Source organism: Ostrinia nubilalis, chromosome 22 (assembly GCF_963855985.1).
Source record: "Ostrinia nubilalis chromosome 22, ilOstNubi1.1, whole genome shotgun sequence".
Classification (NCBI taxonomy): domain Eukaryota; kingdom Metazoa; phylum Arthropoda; class Insecta; order Lepidoptera; family Crambidae; genus Ostrinia; species Ostrinia nubilalis.
Genome location: NC_087109.1, coordinates 13409198 through 13433410, shown reverse-complemented (window position 1 = coordinate 13433410; position 24213 = coordinate 13409198). Strand labels below are relative to the sequence as shown.

General features: G+C 38.7%; 1 protein-coding gene across 1 annotated transcript in view; it reads right to left on the bottom strand.

Moving 5' to 3' along the window:
- LOC135083113 (uncharacterized) overlaps positions 1 to 24213 on the bottom strand; it is a 33597-nt gene that overhangs the window by 6685 nt on the left and 2699 nt on the right. The window contains exons 2-14 of the mRNA XM_063977880.1: positions 12301 to 12483; positions 10871 to 10921; positions 10670 to 10729; positions 10282 to 10326; positions 9299 to 9370; positions 9080 to 9136; positions 2636 to 3247; positions 1945 to 2191; positions 1731 to 1827; positions 1421 to 1541; positions 1038 to 1185; positions 455 to 576; positions 168 to 279 (exon numbers count right to left, since the gene is read on the bottom strand). Coding sequence (XP_063833950.1) covers positions 168 to 279; positions 455 to 576; positions 1038 to 1185; positions 1421 to 1541; positions 1731 to 1827; positions 1945 to 2191; positions 2636 to 3247; positions 9080 to 9136; positions 9299 to 9370; positions 10282 to 10326; positions 10670 to 10729; positions 10871 to 10921; positions 12301 to 12483 — 1927 coding nt within the window. The remainder of the gene's footprint in view (positions 1 to 167; positions 280 to 454; positions 577 to 1037; positions 1186 to 1420; positions 1542 to 1730; positions 1828 to 1944; positions 2192 to 2635; positions 3248 to 9079; positions 9137 to 9298; positions 9371 to 10281; positions 10327 to 10669; positions 10730 to 10870; positions 10922 to 12300; positions 12484 to 24213) is intronic.

Here is a 24213-nt window from a genome sequence, read left to right as displayed (position 1 = left end):
CATGCTATATTTACGAGGTCGTCTGTCAGTTGGTGTTTTCCGGTACGTGGCCTTCACTTCAGAACTGTGATGCCCCATCGGCCGTCAGTTCTGCGTATTAATATACCCTGCCCATTGCCTCTTCAGCTTGTTAACCCCTCAATGTCAGGTCAGCGTGCGTGACTCACTCCCGGGCGGCGCCGGCGTGGCGCGGGTCGCGGGCCAGCAGCGTGTACTCGCGCAGCGGCTCGTCCAGCTCCGCGCCCTCCTCCATCTCCTCCGTGGTGTCGCACATGCTCTCTGCCAACAACAGAGCTCAGTTATCTATCGAACTATTTCACATCGCCAATCAATCTCTATATGACTCTCGAAGTATCAACTTCTTCACTGATAGGTATACAAAAACACGATGAGCGTGACTTTCCACGAGTTATGAATTATTTTTGAAGCTTTGAAGAGTCACTGAGGGAGTTACCTGAACTGCTCATGGTCATGTTCGTGGCGTGGTCGAGCTGCTCCTCGCGCGCCTCCAGGTAGCGGTGCACGTACGAGTCCGCGGCGGGCCCCAGCAGCGAGCTGTCCACCGTCACCGAGTACCTGCGCACCGAACACCACTGTCAAATGTCCACGTCGTAAAATTCGTGTTACGGTTCTTATGAGATAGGACAGGGTTTACGACGCGATGTGGCATTGAAGAAAAGCCATGATGACTTAGTATGATGATGACAACATGATGAGTACTACGGTCTCCTATTAAACACTCAGCGTAAGGCCTTTGCCACACATTACGGAAATATCGCGGATCTTCCGCTAATAATTGCTTATACATGAGCACATTACGCGGATGATCGGTCGCTCCGTATGCAATAACTTGCTTTGCGGAAGATAGGCGACGGCATTTCCACCTAATGTGGCAAAGGCCTAAACGTCCGATCGACGACTGAACGTGTCTGAAATGCCACACGCCGACGTCACGAGAACACATCGTGGCGCGGCGTACGCATGACGCGCGCTGTGTAGGAGAGCATGGCCTGGCGGCCTGGGAGGCTGGGGCTCACTCGAGGGGCAGCGGCGCGGCGGCGCGCTGCAGCAGCAGCTCGTGGCGGAAGGTGAGCGCCTCGCGCGGCGCGGCACCGTAGTGCCCGGCCTGCCCGTGCAGCTCGAACCTCCAGCTCTCCGCCTTCTTGTCGCCGTACTGCACATATCCTGATGAATCGAAAACGATCAATGCGTGACCTAGTTAAATTAACAATGCAATGGGGAGATTTCTCTCCAGCGATAAACCTATTCAATAAAAAAATAATTATCAAAATCGGACTCTGTAAAAAGTTTATCTGTCGGCTTGAGAACAACCATTGTTTTGTCGGTTAAAAATATAAACGCAAAAGTTTGTGAGTCTTTCACAAATAAAGGTAATAAATTGATAGATCTAGATACCTACCATGAAAATAGAAGTCCTTCGTGTCCGGTAGAACTGGCATACGCAAGTCTTCGGGGGAGAGGCTGCTCTGGCGCACGAAGCATCGACGAATCTCGCTTCCTTGACTTCGGTCGGTTAAGGTCTGTTAAAATTGTATCAATCATCATTGATATAAGTCGTCATATTAATGCTATGCTACCTACACCTACCTACCAACCTAGTCTAATACACTGACGCTGAACAACATACAAACTTAATACCAAATCAGTTTATTTATTGAGTACAATTAAGATTACATTATCGGTTGTTGAGTTATTGAACGGACACATACCGTCACCCTCAGGACCTGGCCGCGGTCCACGACGCGGTGCGCGGCGGCCGCGCCCTGGTTGAGCAGCGTGGTGGCGGAGCCGCTGGCCGGGTCCCACCTGACGCCGTCATTACAACAATCATTTGGTTGACAATGCACTCAATTATGAAGCAATACCTAAGTGTTATTATTACGGTAAGCAGAAAATAAACGATTTAACATTACGAGTACGTACCAGACAACGTAGTTGTCAGAGAAGCCGGCTCGGTAGACGGTGAGCTTGCCGCGCAGCATCAAGGGGCGCTCGAAGCGCGGCGGCGCGGGCGGCGCGGGCGGCGCGGACGGCGCGCCCGGCAGCGGCGCGGCGGCGGGCCGGGGCGGCGCGGGCGGCGCCTCGCGCCGGTGCCGGGTCACGATGGCGGGCTGCTCTGGCAGCTGGGGTGTCTGAGCGCGGAAGTGCTCAACAAGAGTCTTCAGGGGCACTGGACACCAATCATTCAGACATTATTTAAGTAAACTCGTTGTAAAACGATTAAAAGAATAGGTAAGGATATATTTTTAGAAAGATTATTAGTCCTAAGTAATTAGGTATGTATTGCATTTAAACTACTACTAATAGTTCTGTTAGATTAATAAGTAAAATATTATGTTATATTATTTAGGAGTGAGAAATAAATAAATAAATAAATTGTTATAAGTATAAATATATATAATGTATAAACTCATGCTGTTTGTTTCCTTAATAAAGAAAAAAATAAATTAAAAAAAAACAATTTCACACAGCCCCAAAGTAAGCAATTAATATGCTTGTGTTATGGGTGCTGGTACATTATACTTTTTTTCAAAAGACATATTTTTTATACATAGTAACACACCCAGACCCGCCACAGAAATTATATATATTTTTTTTAGGTAAATATACTTACTTGTAAACGGAGTCGGATCATTTTGCTCACGCTGCGGTGCCGCGTTCGAGTGATGGAAGGGGGGCGGCGGGGGCACGTGTGGTCGGGACAAGTTTGGTGGTGGGGACTGATAGCTGGGCGCCAGGGGTTGTGGCGGAGGCTGCGGGCGGGGGGAAAACGGTGGCGGTGGCGGCAGGGACTGATAGGCGGGTGCTGGTGATTGGGGCTGTTGTGGAGGCTGCGACCGGGGTGAATATGGTGGAGGTGGCGGCAGTGGTGAATACGTGGGTGCCGGTGATTGGGGCTGTAGGGGGGGCTGTTGTGGAGGGTGCGAGCGGGGTGAAAATGGTGGAGGTGGCGGCAGTGGTGAGTAAGTGGGCGACAGTGGTTGTGGCGACAGGTGCGGCTGTTGCGAATATGAAGGAGGTGGTGGCACGAGTGGATCGTAAGTGGGTGCGGGTGGTTGGGGCGGCGGCGGGCGGGGCGTGAAGGGCGCGGGGGGCGTGTAGGGCGCGGGGGGCGCGGGCGAGGAGGGCAGGTACTTCAGCTGCTGCTGGCGCGAGCTGTAGGGGTCTTCCTTGCTTGAGACCGGCACGGGCAATATGATTATCGGCAACATGTTTCCATCAGTTCCTGTAAGTTGATAAGCATTTTAATTACTAACTATAGTCTGGTCTGCGAGCACGTAGAATTTTGTCCAATGACCCCAAGCTACCCATCCTTATCGCTCGCGCGCAATTATATTGCTGTCGCGACTGTGCGACGGGCGCCCGCAGTGAGTGTGCGAGCGCGACAGCAACATAATTACGCGCGAGCGATAAGGATGGGTAGCTTGGGGTCATAATAACCCATCAAAAACAATACTTGTCAAATAATTAACTTTTTAAAAAAATAAAACCGACTTCAAATGCGTGAACACAAAAAAAAACTAAAAATTAAAAATATTGCGTATAAAAAAGTTCATCCCCAATTTTCCACCCTTGGGGGTGAAATATTTTCTTCAAATTCGCATGAAACCACCCTTTTGATAATACCTATTCAACAAAAAAATAATCGTTCAAATTGATTTATAATCGGCGGAGATATTGCGTATAAAAAAGTTCATCCCCAATTTTCCACCCTTGGGGGTTGTTTTTTCTATTATTAAATTTAAATGGGACCACCCTTGAGGTATTACCTATACGCCGAAAAAAGATTTGTTCAAATCGGTTCATAATTGGCGGAGTTATCGCGTAACAAACATAGAAAAAAAAAAAAAAAAAAAACATACGGGTCGAATTGAGAACCTCCTCCTTTTTTGAAGTCGGTTGAAAAGCCAAGTCTCGCAACTCAGTTGTTCTACGGTAAAAAGTTGTGAGATCCATGTAATACCAAGTCCAGGCCAGGAAATCTTTAACTTTACATAAATTATTGACTTGGCCATCGCACTAAATAATTTAATTTACACGTGTTTTCATGCGATGGCCAAGTTAATAATTTATGTAAAACGTTAAAGATTTCCTGGCTTGGACTTGGTATTACATGGATCTCACAACTTTTTACCGTAGAACAACTGAGTTGCGAGACTTGTTAGGGTTCCGTAGCCAAATGGCAAAAAACGGAACCCTTATAGATTCGTCATGTCTGTCTGTCCATCCGTCCGTATGTCACAGCCATTTTTTTCCGAAACTATAAGAGCTATACTGTTGAAACTTGGTAAGTAGATGTATTCTGTGAACCGCATTAAGATTTTGATGCAAAAATAAAAAAAAATGTAATAAAAATAAACTTTTTTAAAAACAAGCTTTTATTCTGAATTTCGAAAGCTTGTATCGCGCATGAAATTTATTCCTCTTTTTCTCTGTTTGCGCTACAAGCTTTCAAAATTCAGAATAAAAGCTTGTTTTTAAAAAAGTTTATTTTTATTATAATTTTATTTTACACTTTTTAGTTATATCTTAATCTCAGGACCTTTGTGCGTGAGTCCGACACGCACTTGGCCGGTTTTTTTGACAAGTATTGTTTTTGATGGGTACAAATATTCTTCTTTTTAAAAGGCCAAAAAAAGATTAAAGTAATACAAACATTCCATTTTTAAAAAGGAATAAAATAGTAAGTTGCAAAAGTATTACAAATATTCCACTTTTGAAATAGCATAAAAAATGTGCCAAAATCAACTTGACAAGTTATTTTTTTTTTGTTTAACGTCCAGGAAATGCATTAAACTGCATAAAACCCACCAGCCGTGGGGGCCCAGCTTCGGCAGGTTTTGTGGGGCTCTCCCCGCCAGAAGGGCAAGGCCTACCCACTAAAACCTGACGGCGTTCTCGAAATATGATAATGTTAGTCAAGTTAGTTCACAATACTTTACCATTTCAACTTATGTTAATAGGGTTAGTAATTTAGTAAACATTGCTGTGTTGTATACCTCATCACCCACCCACCTACAGCAGCTGGCGCGGAACGCTCGCGCATCACCGCGAGCTCCTGTGGGCTCCCGCGCCCCCGACGGTTTGCCAAGCGGTGCCCATGAGGGTGGAGTGATGAGGAACATCAGCATCAATTCAGTTGATAAGAGTTCTCCTTTAATAACAATTTTATGCAAGCGTCACTAATACGATGACGAGCCATTTTGGGATCCCTACAGCACAAAATACTATTTTGTGTTATCAGGAGTGCTGAATCCAGAAGCTTTTGCCTTTACATCCAATAATTATGTCGTTGGATACATGTATTCACAAATGTTTCGGAATGTGTCATAGTTCACACCACATCCTTAATTATCATGCCATATTTGTGTTTGTTAACTCCTTCAAGTTGTCAACTTGATATAATCATCATTTCCTTACAATTCATTTTAATTTTAATACTTTCTTTCGACATCATCCCTGTCGTGCTCTCTAACCACCCTGGAATCGTAAATTTAATTTACTTAACGCTATAAACAAACGCAAACTGAAAAACAGTTTTCCAAGATTTTCCAATTTCATTATTTTGGATTACTTTGCAGTTGTTATTATTAAATTGATATTGTTTACAAGCTTTTATTAAACTTTCAATGTTACTACGAGCACACTACGAGTATGGTGTCTTGGGTATTTAATTGCAGGTTGAATTAGACCCATTTCTTGATAACCGATTGAGCTGAAATTTTTTATACACGTTTAATTCGGATTCAATCTAAAATGATGTCATGGAGCTGGTCTGATGATGGAACCGGAAGGTGGCCATAGGAACTCAGTAACGAAACGATGAAACCCTATCGAGTTTGGGCTCTTTTGATTTGTCTTAACAAGTGCTTTGTTCTTGAATGACATCCAGGGTCTGATCTGATGATGGAACCGGAAGGTGACAAGATAGGAACTCTGTGAAGAAACGATGAAAGCCTGTCGAGTTTGGGCTCGTTTGATTTGTCTCGACAAGTACTCTGATCTTGAATGATTTCCAGGGTCTGATCTGATGATGGAGCCGGAAGGTGGCCACAGGAACTCAGTGAAGAATCGTTGAAACCCTATCGAGTTTGGACTTGTTTGATTTGTCTTGACAAGTACTTTGTTCTTGAATGACATCCAAGGTCTGATCTGATGATGGAGCCGGAGGTGGCCATTGGAACTCAGTAGCGAAACGATGGAACCCTATCGAATTTGGGCTCGTTTGATTTGTCTTGACAAATAGGTACTGTGGTCTTGAATGACATCCAGGATCTGATCTGATGATGGAGTCGGAGGTGGCCATTGGAACTCAGTAGCGAAACGATGGAACCCTATCGAGTTTGGACTCGTTTGATTTGTCTTGACAAGTACTTTGTTCTTGAATGACATCCAGGGTCTGATCTGATGATGGAGCCGGAAGGTGGTATAATAAAAGCTTCTTTTCAAATATTTCGTGTAAGTACATCATCGCATGAAAACACGTGTAAATTAAATAATTTAGTGCGATGGCCAAGTCAATAATTTATGTAAAACGTTAAAGATTTCCTGGCCTGGACTTGGTATTACATGGATCTCACAACTTTTTACCGTAGAACAACTGAGTTGCGAGACTTGGTTTTTTTGACAAGTATTGTTTTTGATGGGATCTCATTTCTACCGTGTGCCTTTATATTTAATTTTATATGATATTACAATTTATTTAGGTAAGTAGTTAAATATTTATAAAACTGGACCTATATACATATTTATGAACTGGAATATACCGTGTCTTTACAATGCCTGCATGGATACTAAAAATTCAGTCTTCTAGTTTTATCCACAACGATGATACAGGGGGTCGAAAATGGCCTGAATTGCTTCGAGAAAAGGATGGTACGGCCGTTCCGCTTTTTTGCTCGACTTAGTGGGGGCACTGCCGTGCCTCCAGATATAGAATAAGGGCACTTCTTCGAAATTGCATTCTTCGGCTGATTCATATGGACATATTTCAAATTCAATTTTAGGTCTGTAGCATAGACTCATATGAAAATAGGTACACCCAATAACATATATTTGGATGAGGGACTCGTTTTTGTAAAGTAGTTTTCAAGATATCGACGTTCAAATATTTTGTGCCCATATGAATCAGAAGTTGTTACATATTAATCAAAAATAGAAATAACATTTAAAATATTTATGTACAATTGGCTCTATATTAAGAAAATAATCATATTATAACAAAAACAATGATCTGTTGTTATGAAAACAATATCAGTTATCAAAATATCACAAGAAAAAAATGCAACGAATTCTTGAAAAAAATTTTTTTGAATCTTTCAACCTTAGGATCCACTACTGAACATAAGCTTCCCCCAATGATTTCCAGAATGACCGGTAGTGTCATCCAGCGCTTTCCTGTGGGTGGACGTTCTACACTGAGCTTTCCGGCACGAGGCTTCCACTTCAGAAACTTGCTATCCCATCGGACATCAGTTCTGCATACTATTGTGTCCTGCCCATTATTATCACTTCAGCTTGCTAAACATCGACTATAGATCGTTTGCGGATCTCCTCATTTCAGATTCGATTGCATAAAAAAACCAAGATAGTCCACTCCATAGTACACTATGCAATTTTGTGGTACATAAACCTATAGTGAGAGGCCGCTTTTCAGTACAATTTGTCATCACTGATAACACACACTGGATGTAGACTTTCATCTTATGGCACTAAGGTATTTAAAATGTCTCTACCCAGCTGTATCACGTATCCAAGCTATCGTTGTCAAGACGTCCACCCACAAGATGAAGAAGGTGAGATGAGCTTATAGAGGTTGTGACAATGGCAATTAGTTATTATCGAAATCATTGGAGGCCAATGCTCAGTAATATATCATTATTTGCTATGGACGCCATTAATGTAGTTGAAATTGTAATAAAAATAAATAACCGTTGGGCAATCGCCATTTAGCTACAAAATAATCAACAAATATGCTTGTGTTAAGGTTGCTAGCTTAACGGATGTACTACTTATTTACTGTTTAAACACATACATTATTTTTTTATTCATTGCAAGACCGCAATCGCACATGGTCTTAAGTGAGATGCAGTCTGGGATGTTATTTTTAGCTAAGAAACACTTTTTTGGTGCTTGATAGATCAAAAACTAATTTATTATATGATTCATATAGGGCCTTGACCATATGAATCACGCACAGATGAATCAGTTTTTTGCCTAAAATTGAGCAAATCTCGTCATATATACAGACTACAGTGTTGTCATTTTTCTACATGAATCTATAACTCAAAAGCATCACATGAAAGAGAGATTAGATTTTTAATGCAATAATATAATTTTATAAAGTAGGCATTGTAATCAGCATGCCACCTGAACCAAGCACAGATGAATCAAGTATTTGCCTTCGTCACACCGGGTTCTAAGCCAACCAGCTCCACGTCTGCCTTCTAGCTCATCCGTTGCAAGATGGGCTTGCCTCCACGCCAGAAAACAGACTCTCATGATTAAAACCTGACCAGTTATGGTCAAGAACAGCACACGGCATATGAATTAGTATTTTACGCCGGACACTGCTTATTTATTTTTTTGCGAACACACTAACGAAATTAAAATTATGACGTATTTTTTTTGTAGAAGGACAACTCATTAGCTTTCGAAATAATTTTAATTTATATCGATATATCAAAAGGAAAATGCTACATCAGCCATTTTGTTCCGGAAAATGGCTAACGGACACACCATATGAATCAGAGAATCACACTTCAAATATTTTTATTTTGTATATAGACAGCAATTATTACAAAAATTTAATTTGCGCCAGATAGGGATAAGGCTAAGCTATACGATAAAAATATTGCATGCTATTTTGTTAGTTGGTTACAGAACTATACCCAAAGACATCGAAAATTTTGCCTCCGAAGAAATACCCATAAACAAAACTTAATTTAATAGTATTAGGCATTCAATAATGTGTCCTTCCTTACATTTGAACACAGTAGGTATAGCTCATTGTATATACTGTGATTTGAATGAATTGCAAAAAAATATCTTTACTTACCAACAGACTTAAATCCAGGAAATACTTCCTGGATCTTCATTAGAAGTTGATGGTATTCTGAAACAATAAAATTCACTTCAAACATTCGCGTCGTCTCAACCTAGTGGCTAGTTCTTTTCTCTAGTAGAAGTGTTTGCTACTTTTATGAGACAAGGACATGGACCTTTTTTATAGGTCATCGTCATTTTCATCGTCAATAATGTCGTCATTGTCGAGTACCTGGAGAGAGCCCGGGCGCGGGCGGCGCGGGCGGCGGCGGGGGCGGCGGGGGCGCGGGCAGCTTCACCGGCGCTACGAACAACATTCATTTATTATCAACTTCATAGTCTAACTTATTAATTGAGACAATTATATGTCAAAAAAACCAAGTCTCGCAACTCAGTTGTTCTACGGTAAAAAGTTGTGAGATCCATGTAATACCAAGTCCAGGCCAGGAAATCTTTAACGTTTTACATAAATTATTGACTTGGCCATCGCCCTAAATAATTTAATTTACACGTGTTTTCATGCGATGGCCAAGTCAATATATTTATGTAAAACGTTAAAGATTTCCTGGCCTGGACTTGGTATTACATGGATCTCACAACTTTTTACCGTAGAACAACTGAGTTGCGAGACTTGGTTTTTTTGGCAAGTATTGTTTTTGATGGGATCTCATTCTTTTTGTATTTTGTAGACAGCAGTTATGTATCTAGAAAACTGGACCGAAATTGAAAAATTTTACTCGACTTGGCGGTTGCACTACCGTGCCCCCAAATCTCATTTCTTTTTGTATTTTGTAGACAGCAGTTATGTATCTAGAAAACTGGACCGAAATTGAAAAATTTTACTCGACTTGGCGGTTGCACTACCGTGCCCCCAAATATTTTAGTTTTTCCTTGATTAATACACCAAACACTACTTATATTCCAAATTTGAAGCTTCTAGGTCTGCTAGAAGTGCCTTAGAATTTTGATGATCGGTGAGTCAGTGAGTCAGTGAGTGACAAAATTAAGTAACTTTGACCCGTTAATTCTTAAACTACTGGTTCAAATTGAATGAAATTTTAAATATACCGTGTCTTTACAATGCCTGCATAGCTAATGAAAATTCAGCCTTCTAGTTTTATCCACAACGAAGTTACAGGCAGTCGAAAATGGCCTGAATTGCTTCGAGAAAAGGATGGTACGGCCGTGCCGCTTTTACGTCAACGATAAACTTACCGATGACAAAATTCGTGAATTTCAGTGGTCCTTGAGGATTAGTATCTGGAACAATGTAATAATAAATTTTACATTCGGTCAAAGAAAATTTCACTGTCTCGTATCGTACCTACCTACGTAACCGTACGCCTATGTAGGTACCTAATAGGCGGAAAGTGAAAATTCTCACAGAAAGTTGAGTTCGTGGAATGCCTGAATTTTTGTGAAAACAATCGCAATTGTTTTTTTTTTAAATCTTTTATTTATTGTTTGAATATTGTAAATGGTTCTATCATGTCCCACTCGCACTTGACTAATTTATGACCTACATTGGAGTGGAGCTGAGGTACAATTTCAAATACTCGTACGTAACTTAAACACAATAAACACAAATTGAATTTAACTTTACCTTCAATTTGATTAGATTCGTATCTCTGCCGCTGGATCGAATCAGACCGTGCTAGACGCTCTGAAAACATGAATTAGTTATTCAGTGTAGATTTTGGTTATACTTATGTGATAAACTAGGACTAAAAACTAAACAGATTATGTACAAAAAAATATGATTGTGTAATAATAAAAAGTATCCGAGGTTAAACTCTTCGCTTACCGAAAAATAAAGACTTAATTTTCAATGGGCCCAAAACGTTACTAGGTGTACCTGAAACAATGAAATAGATCGAATATTACGAGTAGGTAATTAGGTAAGTATAGCGCCTGCAGCCAACAGCCGCGTAGCCGGGCCGTGACGCACAGTGGATCGAAATGGCAATAAAGTGGACATAGGGATTATTTCCGGAAAATCGAATTTTAAAAATTGCCAATCGATAGTCCTTTGCTCACTCATCACGACATGTCATATCACACTCTAAACCTGATACTTTAGCTTAAAAAAATAATTTGTTTTTTTTTTTGTATGAAACGAGACATAAAGTACTAATTTTCTACGAAGACCTGTTAGATCGTGACTTGAAACAACCTAGGACGGTATAACTGCATTATTTACTAATATTCTAAGCTATTTCCTGCTCCAAACCGCAACTTAGCCTGTTAAACGATTCCGAAAAAAAATAAGTAGACTCTTCTTGTAATTGTATTTTAGTTCTTTGTTTTAGAAAAAGCGTCGATTACGGTACTAGAAAGTGATTTTATCGTTAGCATTGTTTTCTATTCTCAAAATCTGTTAAACCCTTTCTTTCCTATCGGCACATGACTTTAAAACAACAATGACGTTACACATACCTCGTAATTAACGTGTTTTGCGAATAAGCAGATAATGGTCAGGGGTGGGGGTTAAAAACAGATAAGGATTGTTTATTTGTTTTAAATTTAGTTTGGGCTGGGTAACGTCACCAATAAAATTTTTTTTTATCCATAACGAGGAAGCTCTTGGCCTGCATCCCACCTGACGGCAAGTGACGATCAGGCCGAAGGTGGAAGCGAGCCTCACCCGGAATCCCCAACCACGGAGGAACATTCAACTTTAAATGCGGTTTTTAACATGTAATTACAATGGAAGCTATTGTGAATAATATAGGTTTGTTCGTAGTCTTAAGAAATACGTTAAAACCTTTGATAGACAGTGAGGAACTTGATAAACCTTTTGCAGAAAATTTTACATTTGACAGAAGAAAGTTTTGCCGAAATTTTTGTACTAATCATAATGGACGATGGACAAACTGTCATCTATCTCTTCCCCAAAATTAATTGGGAAAAACAGTGATTGGCTCGAATCTCCAATTAACTGGGTCTGGCAACTAGTTTTTGATAAGGACAAAATTGAGGAAAATGTTGTTTCCTACTAATATTATCCTACTTCCTACTAATATTATAAATGCAAAAGTTTGGATGTCTGGATATTTGTTACTCTTTCACGCAAAAACTACTGAACGGATTTTGATGAAACTTTACAGTATTATTGTTTATAACCCAGAATAACACATAGGCTATAATTTATGACGATCTGTGACAAACTAAATTTCACGCGGGTGAAGCCGCGGGTGGCCGCTAGTTTGTTATAAAATAGTTTAATGGACATACCAGCTGCACTGCGCATGTGGCGGGCGCTGTCCGGGTCGGGGCGCGCGTCGGCCAGCGGGTCGGGGCTGCCGGCGCCGGCCGCGAGGGAGCGCGCACTCTTCGGCACTAAGGTGCGCTTCACCAGCACTTTTCGAGCAATTCGTTTTTTGCTTGCTGATTCTTTAGGGAGTTCCGACTGGATGGCTGGAAAATAACATTAAAAGGTCTTGTTGATCGATTTATTTTATTTTATTCCTTTTAGAGCATACTTACTTAAGTTTGTTTATAAAAATGTTTTTTTTTATTTTTGCAATTACCTGAATATCATTATTAATTAAAATACGTACCTAAAGTACGGCCAACTAGCAGCGATACAAAAGGTCGATTCGACTGTCGAACTGACAATCTATTCTGTCTCTTCCCATCTTGTGTATTTGTCGTAATGTCTCGTTCTCCCGCCAAAAGTCAAAGTCAAACCCTTAGGCTGGGTTGCACCATCTTACTTTAACTTTGACAAACGTCAAATATCTGTCAAATTCCATACACAAGCACCGGTTATCTTCATAGTTACCGTTAAAGATAGGTGGTGCAGCAACCCACCCCTACTATTCCAAATGACCATGACATTGGGTTTGTTTACATTTGGTATCGCTTCTCGTTGGCCGTTCTTTACAATGTTCAGAACCTTTACTAGTGTTTTAATAATCCTACTAATATCCCATCAAAAACAATACTTAGTCTTGTCAAAAAAAACAAGTCTCGCAACTCAGTTGTTCTACGGTAAAAAGTTGTGAGATCCATGTAATACCAAGTCCAGGCCAGGAAATCTTTAACGTTTTACATAAATTATTGACATGGCCATCGCACTAAATAATTTAATTTACACGTGTTTTCATGCGATGGCCAAGTCAATATATTTATGTAAAACGTTAAAGATTTCCTGGCCTGGACTTGGTATTACATGGATCTCACAACTTTTTACCGTAGAACAACTGAGTTGCGAGACTTGGTTTTTTTGACAAGTACCTATTGTTTTTGATGGGATCTCATATCTTTTTGTATTTTGTAGACAGCAGTTATGTATCTAGATAACTTTTTAAAAAAATAAAACCTACTTCAAATGCGTGAACACAAAAAAAAAAACCGGCCAAGTGCGAGTCGGGCTCGCACACCGAGGGTTCCGCCGTACAAACGTAGCGGTTTACAATTTATGACGTATTAAATCAAATTACTTACTTGATTCCGTTGCGAGTAGTGGCGAATTTCAAAATATGCGGTATGATTATTTTTTATTTATTTATTTTTCCTATATTTGCATTATAGGTAGGTACCTACCTCAGCGTTTTGAATTTTTGCGTTGATTTAGAATTTCTCACAGTTTAGAGGCAATTAGATTTAAGAAGTGTTTGATATGAATTTCAACTTTAATATCTCTACGCGTTCATGTGAAAAAGGGTAGGTAGTAAGTTTATAATTATTAAAAAAATATTTTATGTCATGTAAGCAAAAATAATATTTTAAATTTTATATAACTTCAAATTTATCATTTCTAGGTCGACTGGAAGTACCCTTTAGGTTTTGATTCCCTTGCGAGTACTTGCGAGTTTCAAAATATGCAGCTTAAATTGCTGTTTCTTTTGATTGCGTTGACATAGAAGTTTGATTTTGTTACAGCTTAAAGGTATTATAGACCTGAGTATTTGGTATGAATTTCAATTTAATACCTCTACGCGTTTATGAGGAAATGGGTAGTAAGTTTAAAATTATTAAAAAAAAAAAATATTATGTGATGTAACTAAAAATTTATGGTTTTCGTAATTTTTCCTTTATCTATGCTATAAGACGTTGCTTCGTACCAAATTTCAAGATTCTGAGTTCACGGGAAGCACCCTGTAGGTTTTGATTCCCTTGCAAGTGTCGAAAATTTGCGGCATAAACGGCTGTATCTTTTGATTGCGTTGGCTTAGAAGTTTGATTTTTTCACAGCTTCAAGGGACAGTAGACCTGAGTAATTGATATAAATTTCAGCTTCATACCTCCACGCGTTCCTGAGAAAAAGGGTCTTGACAGACGGACGGACAGACGGACAACAAAGTGATCCTATAAGGGTTCCGTTTTTTCCTTTTGAGGTACGGAACCCTAAAAACTAAAAATTAAAAATATTGCGTATAAAAAAGTTCATCCCCAATTTTCCACCCTTGGGGGTGAAATATTTTCTTCAAATTCGCATGAAACCACCCTTTTGATAATACCTATTCAACAAAAAAATAATCGTTCAAATTGATTTATAATCGGCGGAGATATTGCGTATAAAAAAGTTCATCCCCAATTTTCCACTCTTGGGGGTTGTTTTTTCTATTATTAAATTTAAATGGGACCACCCTTGAGTACCTATACGCCGAAAAAAGATTTGTTCAAATCGGTTCATAATTGGCGGAGTTATCGCGTAACAAACATAGAAAAAAAAAAACATACGGGTCGAATTGAGAACCTTCTCCTTTTTTGAAGTCGGTTGAAAACTGGACCGAAATTGAAAAATTTTACTCGACTTGGCGGTTGCACTACCGTGCCCCCAAATATTTTAGTTTTTCCTTGATTCATACACCAAACACTACTTATATTCCAAATTTGAAGCTTCTAGGTCTGCTAGAAGTGCCTTAGAATTTTGATGATCGGTGAGTCAGTCAGTGAGTGACAAAATTAAGAAACTTTGACCCGTTATAATTCTTAAACTACTGGTTCAAATTGAATGAAATTTGAAATATACCGTGTTTTATATAGCTAATGAAAATTCAGCCTTCTAGTTTTATCCACAACGAAGTTACAGGCGGTCGAAAATGGCCTGAGTTGCTTCGAGAAAAGGATGGTAGGTACGGCCGTGCCGCTTTTTTGCTCGACTTGGTGGGGGTACTGCCGTGCCCCCAGATTATGCGAAAGTTTGGATGTCAGAATGTCTGGATGTTTGTTACTCTTTCACGAAAAAACTACCTACTGAACGGATTTTGTTGAAACTTTACAGTATTATTGTTTGTAACCCAGATAACATATAACCTAGTTAATTTATGCCGAACTGTGACACTAAATTTCACGCGGGTGATAGGTACCGCGGGCAAAAGCTGGTTCATTATATTCATGATCTTTTGTCTTGATGAATAATAAATCTTTGTATAGGGTGTTTTTTTAGAGGTACCTAATACAACTTCAAAATGAAATAAAATATGTAAAAATATATTTTATTCATATAGTATTGATATTGTTTAAAAGATGTTCTTATGGAATTTATGCTTCAAAATGATTTCAAGCCTTAGGGTGCCACGGTTGGCTCAAATGTAGCGTAATCGAGATGTCCAATTTTCAATTTCTTTTTCGGGCAACTGGGGCCATACATCGGCAATAACGCGACGAATGTTGGTAATGAATTCCGTAGTTTATCTGCGCAGTAGTGGACTTCACATATCCCCAGAGAAAATAATCCATAGGTGTGAGATCACCCGATTGTGGAGACAAAATCAAAGATCCATCACGTGAAATTATGCGCTCATCGAATGTTTCCCGCAATAAATTGAATGTGTCGCGTGCTGGTTGGATGATAACAGCATCTTGTTGAAACCATATTAATATCATTCATCTGAGGAATGAAAAGTTACGAAAATTACGTCGACCCTAATATGGACATTTGTATGCAAAAATGAACCATGATTTTTAAAATACATTTTTACACAATTTGCAAGCGTTGTTCTGAAGTAATTCTATTTAATTATGAAATGCCAAAACCTACTGTCCACAAATGTACCAGCAACTATCAAAATAACTATCACTAGAAACAGTGTAACCAATTTAAAGTTGTATTACCTCTATAAAAAACACTCGTTATAATCGATATTGTTTGGTAAGTGAAAGTAATGTCCCAGTTATTGCAGAGCAGGTGATTGAGACGCGCCTGTTCCCCGCGATAGCCAGCCGTGTGGAGCACACGAGGCCCCTTGGTATTTGTGGTATTATACTCACACGTGCCTAGTTGCGTGTTGAGCGTGGTTGAGCACCAATCTCAAGCGTCTCGTGTCCGGGACGCGTGAGAAGTTGGTCAACAAGTTATACCTGAGATTACATATTGAGCAGTGACCATGGACTATGACATATTTTAGTTATTTTTATAGCTCTCAATCTAATGTCAAGTGGACTAGAACAGAAAGGTCAAAGTCACACTATTACAAAATTTGACTAAAAATCTTGAATCGCAATCATTTCCATAAATTCTGTATGGTCTAAGATCCGAACTAGAAGCGATCTGCAACCCTCCTGTTTATTCAATGATATAAATCAATTTCAACATGTTCAAAATAGTTATGTCGCGAATGGGTTACCAAAAATCCTGGACACACTATTAGTGAATAGAGATAGAAAATTATTTTACCTACTTAGTATAAACGGGTCTTACTAAAATTGATTTATTATTTATACTTTTCATTGAATAAACAGATGGACAGATGGGTGCAGGTCGCTTCTATTTCGGATCTTCTACTATGTATAACATAATTAACTTTTTAAAAAATAAAACCGACTTCAAATGCGTGAACACAAAAAAAACTAAAAATTAAAAATATTGCGTATAAAAAAGTTCATCCCCAATTTTCCACCCTTGGGGGTGAAATATTTTCTTCAAATTCGCATGAAACCACCCTTTTGATAATACCTATTCAACAAAAAAATAATCGTTCAAATTGATTTATAATCGGCGGAGATATTGCGTATAAAAAAGTTCATCCCCAATTTTCCACCTTTGGGGGTTGTTTTTTCTATTATTAAATTTAAATGGGACCACCCTTGAGGTATTACCTATACGCCGAAAAAAGATTTGTTCAAATCGGTTCATAATTGGCGGAGTTATCGCGTAACAAACATAGAAAAAAAACATACGGGTCGAATTGAGAACCTCCTCCTTTTTTGAAGTCGGTTGAAAATGTTAACTAGGGTACGAAAAGAAACAACATTTTTTGCCTATTAATTAAACCAAGCGGCTTTTATGACGTTTAGTGGCCAAAGCTATTTATCATTTTTAGGGTTCCGTAGTCCTGACTAGGAACCCTTAAGTTTCGTTAGTTCGTTAATATTGGAACGTGTAAAAGTGCTTTTTAAAAGCCTATTTGCAAAAATAAATGAGTTTTATGAGCTTTTTTATGAGTTATGTCTGTCCGTCCGAGGTTTAGCTTGGAAACTATTGGCACTAGAGAGCTGTAATTTTGTGGAGGTATGTACACTCGCGAGCAAAAGTATGGAATCACTTACATGAAGTTGTTTCCACGCGATCTTGTGTACTAACGAATTTGTTAGTAACAAAAAAAGTGACACCATTTTAAAGATCAAACTTTTAACTTTAAATTGATACCAAATTCATTTAAATTACACCAGTATTTTAAAAGATATCGCGGTTGATGTGAAGAAGTAAGGAAAAAGACATGTATCAACTGTTTGATACGTCGCGAGTTGCGGCCTATTTACCCCTTATAAAAGCACGTGTTTTCGGATTTTTGCTTTCACACGTTGATTCATACACATCTCCGTTTCTTTTGACACTTTACCTGGGATTCTACACCTTCAGAAGCAGCACAAATCGTTGCAATATTGCAAGAAGGGCTCAACCAGCGGGCTGTCGCACGTCAGGTCCACATAAGCCAGTCCTGGGTTTCGAAAGTTTTAGGACGCTTTCGGGAGACTGGTGGCTTTATCTCGAGACCAAGTTCTGAACAGCGCCGGTGCACATCGCAGAGGGATGACCGTTTTTTTATGTCAACTCCTCTATGAAATCGTCATTTGACTGGTATCGAAGTCCAGCAAGAGCTCAAAAATATTCGTAGGATAGCTGTTATCAAGTGGACAGTTCGTTTAAGATATAAGCAATAGAATTTGACTCCAAAAAGGCCTGCCACAGGCTCGAAACTGATCACAGGTCACCGATAAGCACGCTTTCAATTTGCTCGTACACATCTCGATGGGAAGTCGAGCAAGCCACCCCCATAAGTCACTGTTTCAGCGCCCCAGCACTGCACAAATCGCTCCCCAGGCCGCCTATAGACCCGACCTCTTCGACTGCTTCACTGCAAACACAGTCTGCATTCTTTGGAGAACAAAACTCGCCTCCATTACTCGCCTTCCCATCAAAATGTGTGCGAACAAATTAAAGACGTGTTTGTCGGTGACCTGCCGTCACTTTCGAGCCTGTAGCAGGCCTTTTTTGAGTCAAACTCTATTGCTTATATCTTAGACGAACTGACCACTTGCTAACAGCTATCCTACGAACATTATTGAGCTCTTGCTGGACTTCGATACCAGTCAAATGACGATTTCATAGAGGGGTTGACATGAAAAAACGGTCATCCCTCTGCAATGTGCACCGGCGCTGTACAGAACTTGGTCTCGAGATAAAGCCACCAGTCTCCCGAAAGCGTCCTAAAACTTTCAAAACCCAGGACTGGCTTATGTGGAGCTGACGTGCGACAGCCCGCTGGTTGAGCCCTTCTTGTAATATTGCAACGATTTGTGCTGCTTCTGAAGGTGTAGAATCCCAGGTAAAGTGTCAAAAGAAACGGAGATGTGTATGAATCAACGTCTGAAAGCAAAAATCCGAAAGCACGTGCTTTTATAAGGGGTAAATAGGCCGCAACTCGCGACGTATCAAACAGTTGACACATGTCTTTTTCCTTACTTCTTCACATCAACCGCGATATCTTTTAAAATAGTGGTGTGATTTAAATGAATTTAGTATCAATTTAAAGTTAAAAGTTTGATCTTTAAAATGGTGTCACTTTTTTTGTTACTAACAAATTCGTTAGTACACAAGATCGCGTGGAAACAACTTCATGTAAGTGATTCCATACTTTTGCTCGCGAGTGTATATTAATCACGCCGACAAAACGGTATAATAAAATTATGAAAAAAAAATTTTTTTTTAGTGTAGCTCCCCTTTTCAACCGACTTCAAAAAAAGGAGGAGGTTCTCAATTCGACCCGTATGTTTTTTTTTTTCTATGTTTGTTACGCGATAACTCCGCCAATTATGAACCGATTTGAACAAATCTTTTTTCGGCGTATAGGTAATACCTCAAGGGTGGTCCCATTTAAATTTAATAATAAAAAAAACAACCCCCAAGGGTGGAAAATTGGGGATGAACTTTTTTATACGCAATATCTCCGCCGATTATGAACCAATTTGAACGATTATTTTTTTGTTGAATAGGTATTATTTGTGTTCACGCATTTGAAGTCGGTTTTATTTTTTTTTAAAGTTATAATTATATGGTCTACTCTCCTTTATGGTCGGCTCCCTTTATACTCACTTTTATGTAAAGTGGAGATGATTTTTTATGAAGTCTTACTTCTTATAAACATTGGAATAGGTTACCTACCTACTCGTAGATAAGTGCTTAAGTTGCTCTTTGTCTTCAATGTTAAATGCAAGAAAAAAAATTACTCATAATGTTTAATTATGTGCTTCTATCCATATTTAATTATATGTATAAGTGAAATATTAAGTGTAGATCTAAAAGTCATAACAATTATGAAACGCTGTGTTTATCCTGCACCTTACACAAGGCAATTAGCAAGTTCATTGCGCAGTTCACGAGTCTAATAGCTTTTGGTTTTTAGATATGTATTGACTGACATTTTAGTTTTGCCTTAATTACCCATCATAGCCATTTTGATGTTGTTAGAGTTGACCCCAGGAATCTGGCGCAACCAATCTATATACAAAGATAGGCAATTAATGAAACATTCGCATTCACTAGATAAGTTCAAGTAATCCTTGTTGTGTATTTGTGATCTATTGGTTACCTACGCCGGTCCCCAACAAAACATACAAAATGATACAAATATGTAGAGGAAGGGAAAGTAGTACGAGATGATCCCCTTAAGCGGGAATCGCTGTAAAACGCATATTTTTCAAGGTAAACCAAAAATAAAGACGATTACTACTAGTATATTTATCTATCCAACTTTCTTAATACTCAAAACCAGAAATTAATTGAGGTTTCATTATAATATTTCATTTTTTGCAAAACCTTACAAAGTGATCATCTTGTACACCCCTGTGGGTAAGATGATCCCCCTGGTAGGGGTAAGATGATCCCTATGATTCTATTCTATGATCTATTCTTTTCTGGTTGTATTCCTTTCTGATTACCTAATAATGCGAAAAAATCGTTAAAAAGTTAGAAAAGAAAAACATTTACGAATTTAATAACGAAAATAACTTATTCTTCCTTAGCACCTGCTAGAGCGTTTAAATAATTTAAACGATTTTTGGCTGGAACTGTGTTGCATAATATCACAAATAAATTCACCAGCTTCATCACCCTCTACCCCAGCACATGCTTTATGGCCCCATTTTCCACATGCATAACATTGTATCCATCCTTCACCCTTGGTATCGCTTGAAAACTTTTCTGTTCAGTACAGTCACTCAGTATCATCTTCTTCAGACTCAGGTGAGTTATATGAAGTTCTCTTTCTTTTATTTGACTTCCCTTTACCTACTCCATTGCCTTTTTTGTTTTAATTCCCAGGGATCATCTCGTACATATAGGAAGGGATCATCTTGACCCAAGTCCCACTTTTTGTTAAATAATTTACTAAAATAATCTACAAGTAGGCGGCTATGTTTTAATGGCCAATATATTAAAATTGAACATAATAGAAAGCCTAACCACAACAGTAATTACATTTAACATTGTTTGAATAAAAGTAACATAAGCTCAAAGTCATGCCTATTTTAGATCAGAAGTACACAATTCTTCTTTTTTCTCGTCAAATTCGATGTATCGCTCACGCCACCATTACGATTTGACTGAGGCGGGGAAGTGTCCAGAGCTATGTTTTACCAGTAAAAGAAACTAAATGACGTTAGTGGTTTCAGCACAATCGCGAAAGATCATCTTACCCCAGGGAATCAACTCGTACTACTTTCCCCTAGTTTGAGCTTTGTGTTATTGACTGATAGATCCAGATAGATCAATAGTAAGACGGTTGCTTTTACCCATATTAGGTATATTATGTATTTACAGAGTCCTTGCAATTTGTATATTACATAGAATAATGCACATCCTGCATCCTCGAAACTTATTAAAAAAAATTGCCAAGTGCGTGTCGTGCCACGCGCAGTCTAGCGTTCTGTTTTGTGAACTCTGTCAGTTTGTAATATAACGCGTTAGATTGTTAACTAACAGTGGGTTAGGTTAGGTTAGATTGTAATTTAACTACGTCAGATTATAATCTTCAAGCAATTACTTCATCTAAAGTTACTTATTTTCTTCTAAGGAATTTTTATTAGACCAGGTATGATGAAAGATTTTAAAATGTTAAACCTTAAACTAACTGATCTATCTTAACCGTTATAGTTTTCCTTGAAAGTTCATAAAAAGCACTATTATGAATTTTTCCAGATTTTTCAAGCCAACAGTTTAGTTTTTAGAGGGGGGGCACGTCCTACTCGAACAAAAATAGTGCATTTTAAACTTTAATATTTTGCAAACGGATCCTTAAATCGAAAAAAAGTGTAAAAAGACATGACGAAACTATAAAGGTTCCTTGTCAGGACTACGGAACTCTAAAAAGTGGCGGTCGCTATGTATGAGACTGTTGCGTGCGTCACCGCTGGCCGCTGGCCGCTGGCCCTGCCTCACTCCACGCATTCCACGCGTCGCGTCGCTCTACCTACACCTCTACACTCACTGGTAAATTATCGGATCGAAAATGGGTAAGTACGAAATTATTAGTTAGTTCAGTAGGTAGGTACTTAATATTGAGTGTTGACTGTTACATTTTATGCCAAACCCTTATGCTTCTTGTAAATTAGTTTTGTTCAAAAATAAATATATTGTCGTCCTTCCATTAGTAAAGACCAAATAACCTAAGGCCCCCTGAGGGTTTTACTTTTTTTACTAAACTAAGCAAAGCTTGTAATAAATAAATCATTAAATAATTTTATTTCTTTTACAAGGTTTCTTTAGTTAATCTAAATATATAAAAGGATAAGCTGACTGACTTAGTGACATATCAACGCACAGCCTAAACGGCTAAACGTAGGCACTTGAAATTTGGAAGGGACGTAGCTTAGGTACCGTAGAGGTGCACTAAGAAAGGAGTTAGCGGGAAAAAACATTTGTATGAAAAAATCTAAACCGCGTAAGATATATGAAGGGGGTAAAACGGGATCCACGCGTACGAAGGCGCGGGCGGCCGCTAGTAAGGAGATAAGAACCTCAATTTAAGCAAAAAATTCCTGTGTTTGGAAGGTCCACTCAAGTAGGTACTTAGGAATATTCCACAAATTTTGGCCATCAGTGTATATGGTATGTTGTGCTTGTTATGGAACCATTAGTAATGTTACAACACCAAATAACATTTCATAATTTTATTTATCAAAGGTTTTTATGGTTACTCAACTTTGACCTAAAAATATTGCAATCATCGACGACTTCAACTTTTTACCCGACTACGGCAAAGCAAAAGGAGGGTTATGATTTTGACAGGCTATGTATGTATGTATGTATGTACAGTAGAATCCCGATTATCCGGATCAATTAAAACCAGGGGTGGTCCGGATAATCGAAAATCCGGATAATCGATTTCAAAGTAAAATCAAACAATAATTAACTTTTTACAATAGAAAGGGTTTTGAATACATCATTTTAGAGTCTAAAAATCTAAATTTTAGACCATTGGTCATCCATTTCTTTTAACAATGAACCAAAAAGACGTCCGTATCAAGTTACGGTGGCGGCGCCTTCGGTTTTTATGGGTCCAGATCCTGAATCGGTAATTAGAAACCATGAAGAATGAGTCCGGATAATCGGATATCCGGATAATCGAAGTCCGGATAATCGAGATTCTACTGTATGTATGTATGTATGTTCATGTGTACCCTCGTAACTTCTAAACTACTTATCAGAATTCGACAAATGACATATCATTAGAAGCGTCTTAATTGTCCGCTGGTTATAGGCTACATGGGGTTTCACAAAATCTAATGTGGCGCCCTCTAGCGGACAAAACAAAGAGAGTAAAAAAATAAAGTTATGATAAATATGCCGTGTTTGGTATCATTTGAAAGCGCTTTACTTGTACATTTTGAATATATATATATATATTACTAGCATTTGCTTGTGACTTTACCTGTATTCACGGGCTGATTGCATATAATTCACATCTATGCGTTCATAGCTTCTTTACTACTTAGTTCATCAATTTAACTTTTGGTAATATTATGCGCCACAAATACACTTTATCACCAAAATAGTAAAAATAATAAAAAGCAAAAAAACTAAAACCCAACTACGACAAAAAACGACGCTGAAAAAGTATAAAACAAGATTTTCAGAACACTGAACTGAACAAAGTTGCTAATATAGTTGCATAGTAATTTTCATGTTTGGAAAGGCGTAGTCACACGTTACATATACGAGTACCTACCTACCGTAGCACTTTGACAACGTGTGACTGCGGTTTTCCAAACATGAAAATTACTATGCAACTATATTAGCAACTTTGTTCAGTTCAGTGTTCTGAAAATCTTGTTTTATACTTTTTCAGCGTCGTTTTTTGTCGTAGTTGGGTTTTCGGCCATCTGGTCAAATGTTCAACTATAGAGAGTGCATGATAAGCTTACTCTAAAAATGTGAAGAATGTGTGTTATTAAACATAAACTAGTAAAAATATCAAATTATTAAATAATTTAAACTCAACTCGAAAAAGATCACGTGAAGTAGACAAGTATGTAAATTAAATGCACAGTTTAGTCGATCTTGATCTTGATTTTGATCAACTAAATTACAAGGAAACAATCTCGCGATATTTCAATCACAAACGAAGAGTCAGTTCCCAATTCTTGAAGATATTTTCGTAGGAATACGTCGTACCTATTTTCAAAATTCCGATAAAA